The sequence below is a fragment of the Echinops telfairi genome, unplaced genomic scaffold, assembly GCF_000313985.2.
Source record: "Echinops telfairi isolate 266 unplaced genomic scaffold, ASM31398v2 ScPeMD7_7413;HRSCAF=8451, whole genome shotgun sequence".
Lineage (NCBI taxonomy): Eukaryota > Metazoa > Chordata > Mammalia > Afrosoricida > Tenrecidae > Echinops > Echinops telfairi.
The window spans coordinates 253,046-259,731 of NW_022111313.1; the positions used below are offsets into that span (position 1 = coordinate 253,046).

Sequence of the window (6,686 nt, forward strand, 5' to 3'; positions counted from 1 at the left end):
AACGGGGAGCAAATAATGAATGCAGGAGGGGGGAGCACGCACTAGAAGTAATTGCGGTGATGAATATACAGCTCTTTCTAAAAGCAACTGAACGCTGGAAGTGTATGACATGCGAATGTTCTATCAATTTAAAAATAAAGAATAAGATGCCATGTTTGCAAAGTAGAGAGTCCGAGAACATGAAGGGAGCCTCTGAAAACGAGAAGTGACAGTCTTGGAAAGCCAGAAGCACCATTCTTCCCTGTCCTGCGGGGTCGCTCCGTGGCAGGGATGAGCGGGCGAGTTAGTTTGTCGGCTGGCTTGTTTGGGAGGCATGAGGTCAGGCAGTGTGTCTGCAGATCGGAGCACAGTGTCACGGTGCTCCCCTCCGGTGTGGGATGGGTGGGGCCGACCAGGAACCAGGAGCCTGCAGACCCACAAATGCCCCAGGCTGTCCGCAGAACTTGTGGGGACCCATCACGGGCCCCCCTTCCTGCATGGTCCCTCCTTTCCAAGGTCTGAAACAGGGGAGACGGCAGCTGTTCTTAGCACACTCAATGAAGGGCTCGTGGTGGACCTGGGGGCAATAGGAGAAGTGTTTTAGGGATGTTGTGAGCGGGGGACAGTTTCCAGAAGGCCAGGAGAGTGGGAGTGGGCGTCCATTCCGGCAGGCTCTGGGCCCGGGGTCCTAGCTGGCCACCGGCACACACATCCTGTACCCTGTGTCTAATGAAAGTTGCAAGGGAATGTGAATGGAACTAATTAGAAACCAATTACCCGCTCAGGAGATAGAAGCCACTTGCTAATGGACATTCGAGGGGGGGCTGAAAGTGGGGGGCCACTAGCCCACACACTTTCCTGAACTTGACATTTTAGGGCCTGGAAAGTTCTCGGGCCTAGGCTGGGAACTCAGCCCAGCCTTCTGGGAACCCGGCGCCTCCTGGACCCCGGGTTCAGGCAAAGTGGAGAGAGGTGTCCAGGGATCGATGGCCCGGCCAGGGGAATGGCCGGGAAGGGAGCCATCTTTCCACTGACCCAGTGTGTTAGGGCAGGTCCCAGGGCCCCTCCTCCCAGAATTCTGCCTTTGAAAAGAGCCTGGGGGTAGGAGGTGGCCCAGGAGAAGACAGGAAGTGGCTGCAGAGACCCCAGTGCCTGAAGAGGCAGCCTGAGGGTGGAGGCTGTGTGGCCAGAGGTTATGACCACCGAGTGGACTGCCGGCTTCCTCTTCCGAGTGCTGCTACCAGCCTCCTTGCTCACAGGTAAGGCTGCTCCAAGTGGGAGGAGAGGCTACCCAGCCCTGACACCTGCCTATCGTGGGGTCCCTTGTGACCTGGCCCATAGGTAAGAGGGGGATCTGGCTGGTCTCATGATATGTCAAGAAAACCACCACCTGTGCCTCTTTTCCTGGGATCCAGGACCACGGAGGACAGCAGACCCCTACCCCAGCACCACACCCAGTTCCCCAGAGACTGCTGGGGCTCACCTAGGTGGTTCCTGCAGACCCTGGTACACCACCTGCAGCTCTAAATCACAGCTGAGCTTGTGATGCCGCGGAGGACCTGGGGCCAGGGGTGGGGGGTGTCCACCAACTGCCCTCAGAAAGCCACAGCAGTGCTGTGACTGCCTATCCTTCACACGGGCCTCTCCCAGGGGGTGATGGGAGCCATGCCTGCCTCACGGTGACTTGACCACCCCCTGCCCGGGCCTCAGTCCTTCCCCAAACCCTGCTGACCCCTAGTCTCCTGGAGTGGGGGTGAGACACCTGCGTTTTCATCAAAGCCTGTCCCTCACCCCAACCTAGCAGTATTGGAACCACGGGCCTGAGGATGATTCCAGAAAGCCCCCCCCCGCATCCTAGATGATTCAGGCAAGAGAGTTGGGGTGCAGAGACGTGCAACCGCTTTGATTTGCATGAGGTGTGTGTGTGGGGGGGCTACTAAGTTCCCTGACTACCTTGAGACCAGCTCTCCGAACGACCGGAGGCTGTAATTAACCATGCACAGGGAAGCTGGAATGTCAGAGAATTACCTAGAGAATTCGAGTCCGAAGAAGCATGTTCATCGGAAATACCTAGATAATTAAAGAAAAAAAAATTCATTGCATAAATTGCTCATTAATTCACTCCTCCATGGGGGCACGGAGCTTAAAAGCAGGCACTTTGATTAATCCGTGCGATATTAAATTCTCTGGATGCATTTTCTAACCATCCCCCCGCCCTCCCCTTTTTGTGTGCCTGGGTCTTCATATTTGCTTTCTCTAAGAGAAAGGGTGGGGAAAATCATAAATAAAGTTGTCCTCTTGCAAAACAAAACCAAAAAAATGCATTTGTGATCGGCTTGGCAAAATGAACCCCTGAGTGGGTGGGTGGGTAGATAGATAGATCAACTTGGATATGCATTTCCTTTTTTCCTAAGTACACATTTTGAAATCAGACATATTCTTTCCAGTTCACTGGAAAATGCTAATCTTCCCCCCCTTCCTCTTTCCCCAATGGCGTGCAAAGCTGCCTTGTGTGTGGCTAAGGCACAGCACCCACCAAGATCGCACTTCAGAGAGGAGAAGGAGGAAAGGTCCCAATCAGACCGAGAGCCAGGGACACGGTTAATTTCGCAGGCAGGCAACTGATTGGGGAGATGAGCCGATACAATTATTTATTTCCTCTATAAACACACACAGCCCTGAAAACTCAGAGCCCACTTGGCAAGAACAATCGCCTAATCCCGGCAGGTTGATTTCGCCAGACCCTCGTAATGGCATGTCAGCTGATCTGCATTTTGCTGGTGTTCCCACCTTCTCAAGGAGGGGGGGGGGGCGGGGAGGGGACTACCTGGTCCCTCTGGTCCAGCTCGCATGTGGGGCACCCCGCCCCGCAGCTGTCTCCTTCAGGTACAATGCTCTGTCCGCTGTCTATCTGGTTCTCCTGCTGTTGCTGCCGCTCCTCCAAGCCCCATCAGCCAGCCCTGCAACAGGTAGGCAGATCCCTGGCCCGCGAGAAGCCTGCTCCAGGTGAGCAGGGGTCAGGACCCTCAGAACCCTGGGCTCCGCTTGCTAAAAGAACAGCTAGACACCGGCGGTGTGTGCCAGCGTACAGACTCCTCCTTGGGGTGCGTGATGAGGCCTTTGTACCGCCGCCGGTTTGCCCAGCACAGCAACATTCCGGCCAAGACCCGTTTCCAGGAACTTCCCGGATGCTGCTGTGTACTCTCGAGTCAACCCCGACTCACCTGGAGCCCGTGCAGGTGGTGCCACCTTGTTTCCCCCGCTGGTCTTTTCACGAGGAGCAGTCCAGTGCCTGTCCCTGTCGCCAGGGCACCTTGCCCACGGCACTCTCCCCTCCGTTCGGTTCACGTCCTGATAGAGAGCTCTTGTCTACCCTGGGATTCCAGCTCATTCTTGCTGGGCCCTTCAAGCTGATCCCAACTCATGGCAGCCGGATGCACCGAGCATCGCTGCCCGGTCCTGCGCCAGCCGCGCAACCCTCCGTGTCTGAGCCCACGGCTGCAGCCACAGTCACTCTGTCTCCTTGAGAGCCTTCCTCGTTTTGCTGCCCCTCCATTTGACCAAGTATGATGCCCATCTCCAGGGACTGGTCTCTCCTGATCACATGTCCAAAGGAGGTGAGATGAAGCGTCAACAATGCTTCCGAGTCCCGTTCTGGTTGGGCTCCTTCCAGCAGTGCAGGATACTTTCAATTTGTATGTGCTGCCGAGGCAAACACCAGGGTATTTTCCCTCTTCTTCACCAGCACGTTACCCAAAGGCATCAACTCTTCTCCACGCTTCACTAGTCAATGTCCAGTTGTCCATGGGCCTATGAGCTCCGCCAATGGCAACCTCATGAAAGAAGAGAAAGAAGAAAACCACCAGTGGAGAGGATAGCAACGTTTAAAGTTTGTCCAGAAAGGCTTTCCAAAGCCTCCCACTCAACACACCGCCCTGGAGTCAAATCTGACTCCTGGTGGCCCTGCAGGACAGGGTAGAACTGCCCTTGACGGTCACTCTCGACGGGAAGCAGAAAACCTCCTCTTTCTCCCTTGGGGCAGCTGAGGGTGCCAAGCAGGGCCATTAGATTAGCTGCCCAATACTTAACCCACTCTGCCACCTGGGCCTCACTGGGTTGTCCCCCTGGGGCCCACTCCTAGGGAGCCCAGGCCTATGTCAACGCAGGTGACCAGCCTTGTGTGAGGTCTTGCTATACCTGGCTGCCATTGCCAACCAAGCCGAGGTCCCCGTTGTGTGAGGAAGTCATACATCTTCCCTAACCATGACCATGCCACAAATCGAACCTGGTGTAAGAGGTGGCCGGGCAGGAGGGCAAGTAGGTGGTGAGTTCTGCCCGCCAGCAACTGGTTCATGGAGAGGCAAGTGTGGGAGGCAGGACAGGCATCCTGCCCTCTTTCTCCTAAAGAGCCCGTGCAAACCACCCCCACCTCCAGTGGGAGACTGCACCAGTGACCAGTGAGGGGACAAGGAGGGCGTCAAGGCCTGTGGCCTGTGTCTCATTGGCACCTCACCTTTTGCCCCTCTTCCAGGGGGCACCAGGCACTTCCTGCGCGCCGTGTGGTACACAAGCAGCTTCTTCCTCCTGCTGCAGGGGGCTCTGCAGGTCGCCTTTGAGGTTGGGCTGCCCCACGGTAAGGCCCGAGTCATGCACTCTGCCTTGCATGACCCCGGCACCGGTGGGAGGGTAGGCCAGGTGAGGGCGGCGCAAGGTCTTGTGACCAGAGAAGGGGCGTGGGCACCTTCTTCAAGCGGAAGTCCAACTCTGAACGGACTCTTCTTACTGCCCTTTCTGGAGTAAGAGCTGGGGGCTTGCTGGCCAAGGGAGGGAGTGCTTCCCCTCCAGACATTAAAAAAATTAATATTTTGTGCTTGTTATTGAGACTATGCATGGAGCACACACCAGTTCAACTGTTACTACACCTGCGAGGTGATGGCATTAGGGATATTCCTCAAGTTGACCAACTCTTCCAGCCCCGTGTCCTACCATCCCTCCTCCATGAGCAGAAGCTCACTGCCTCCTTGGGTTCCCATCGAACCTTTCCAGCTGCCCTGGCCCTTGGGTTGCTTCTCCCAAACCAAGCTCACTGCCGTCTCGAGTCGATGCTGCCTCACAGCCACCCCGTGGGAGGGTGGAGCTGCTCCTGTGACATTCCAAGACGGTCACTCTTGACTGGCGTGTACAAAGCCCCAACTTTCTCCTGAGGAGCAGCGGGTGGTTTCAAACTGCCACCCTTGCAGTTGGCAGCCCAATGTGTAAGCACCACATCACCAGGCCCCCCACTTGTCCGGACAGGAGGGGCGTGATGGTGAGTCCTACAGGCTGTCATGGAGAGCCCACTCTGCCCTTTCAGCATCGCCCTGGCGTTTGCTGTTCTTAAGGCCTGTCTGTTTGTCCTGGGCAGCATCCTGTTTGTCCTGGGAGCCTCTCAGCCGTAGCTCCCACCCACTTCCGCTGGACTGGCTGGCTCGCGTTGCCCTCGGGTCCCAGGCAGGGGCTTGTCCCATTGCTGATGCTGCAGCATTTCCCCTGACTGCTGGGCATCAATTCCAGCCTTTATCCGAGCATACAGCATGGTGCTCTGCCTCAGGGAGGGCCTGAAGAAGCAAAGAAGTAGAGAAGTGAGGCAGGTGGGGACTAGGCCAGATGCTCCCCTACCTGCCCAGGTGAGGCCCAAGCAGGTGGGGTAGACAGAGCTGTCTGCCTTCCTGCAGAGAGCAGCCCTCACTCTGCAGTCCGGCTCTGTCACTTGGCTCACTCCTCAGTCTCGGTGCAAATGGCCCCAGATGTGTCTGGCACTGTGTGCGGGCCAGGGTTGAGACAGTCCCTACCTTGCTGTCCTGTGCCCCCCCCCACCCCCGCCAGGTGCTGTAACCCACAAAGTGCTGGAGGCATGAGACACTGTGTCTCCCACAGGTGCGGTATGGGAGGAGGCCCTGGAGAGCATTGGCATCATTAGGTAAGGGGCCTGGGAAGGAAGTGAGCGGCGGGCAGGCTACCCTTGTGCAGGGTGGCTCAGACCCACCCACTCGCTGTGTGTGGAGAAGCTGCTGGCGGTGTGATCCCCAGCTGGCCCCTCTGGGGTGCAGAGCAGACACCCAGAGAAGAGCAGGGCCAGAATGTGGGTGGGCGGGGGGACCCGGCTCAGTGGGGGGGGGGGCACAGAAGCTCAGATGAAGGGCCAGAGAGATAGTGCCCAAGACCATGGTCTCCCCCACAACCACAGGGTCTGGGACTTAATTCCGCTTCAGAAGCCTACTCTTGGGTAGACGATATTAATGATGATGGCGGTATGGATCATGTTAATTTGCCTGTCCAACTCTCACCAGGGTTAGAAAACCCAAACAAACCCCAGATCCAAACCCACTGCCATCGAGGTGTTGCTGATTCACACCGGCCCTAGAGGACACGGTCGCACTGCCCCAGTGGGTTTCTGAGACTCACTCTTCACGGTTGTAGAAAGCCCTGTCTTTCTCCCACAGAGCAGCTCTCCTGTAATCATTATACCACCCAGGGAGGTCGTTATTGTTGGGTGCCATCACCCAGCTGATTCTAACCGATGGAGCCCCCACATGACACTGTAGAACTGTCGCATTGGGTTTCCTAGGAAACAGACCACCAGTCTGAAGCCATTGCGTGGGTCCAAATCCCCAGCCCAGCACTTAACCATTGCGCCACTAGGACTTCTGCAGAAGAAGGAGGCACTG

At 56.6% G+C, this 6,686-nt stretch overlaps 1 protein-coding gene across 1 annotated transcript in view; it reads left to right on the plus strand.

The window, feature by feature from the left end:
• Positions 1-1,174: 1,174 nt before the first annotated feature.
• LOC101655207 (piezo-type mechanosensitive ion channel component 2-like) overlaps positions 1,175-6,686 on the plus strand; it is a 158,820-nt gene continuing 153,308 nt past the window's right edge. The window contains exons 1-2 of the mRNA XM_013008440.1: positions 1,175-1,238; positions 4,511-4,612. Coding sequence (XP_012863894.1) covers positions 1,175-1,238; positions 4,511-4,612 — 166 coding nt within the window. The remainder of the gene's footprint in view (positions 1,239-4,510; positions 4,613-6,686) is intronic.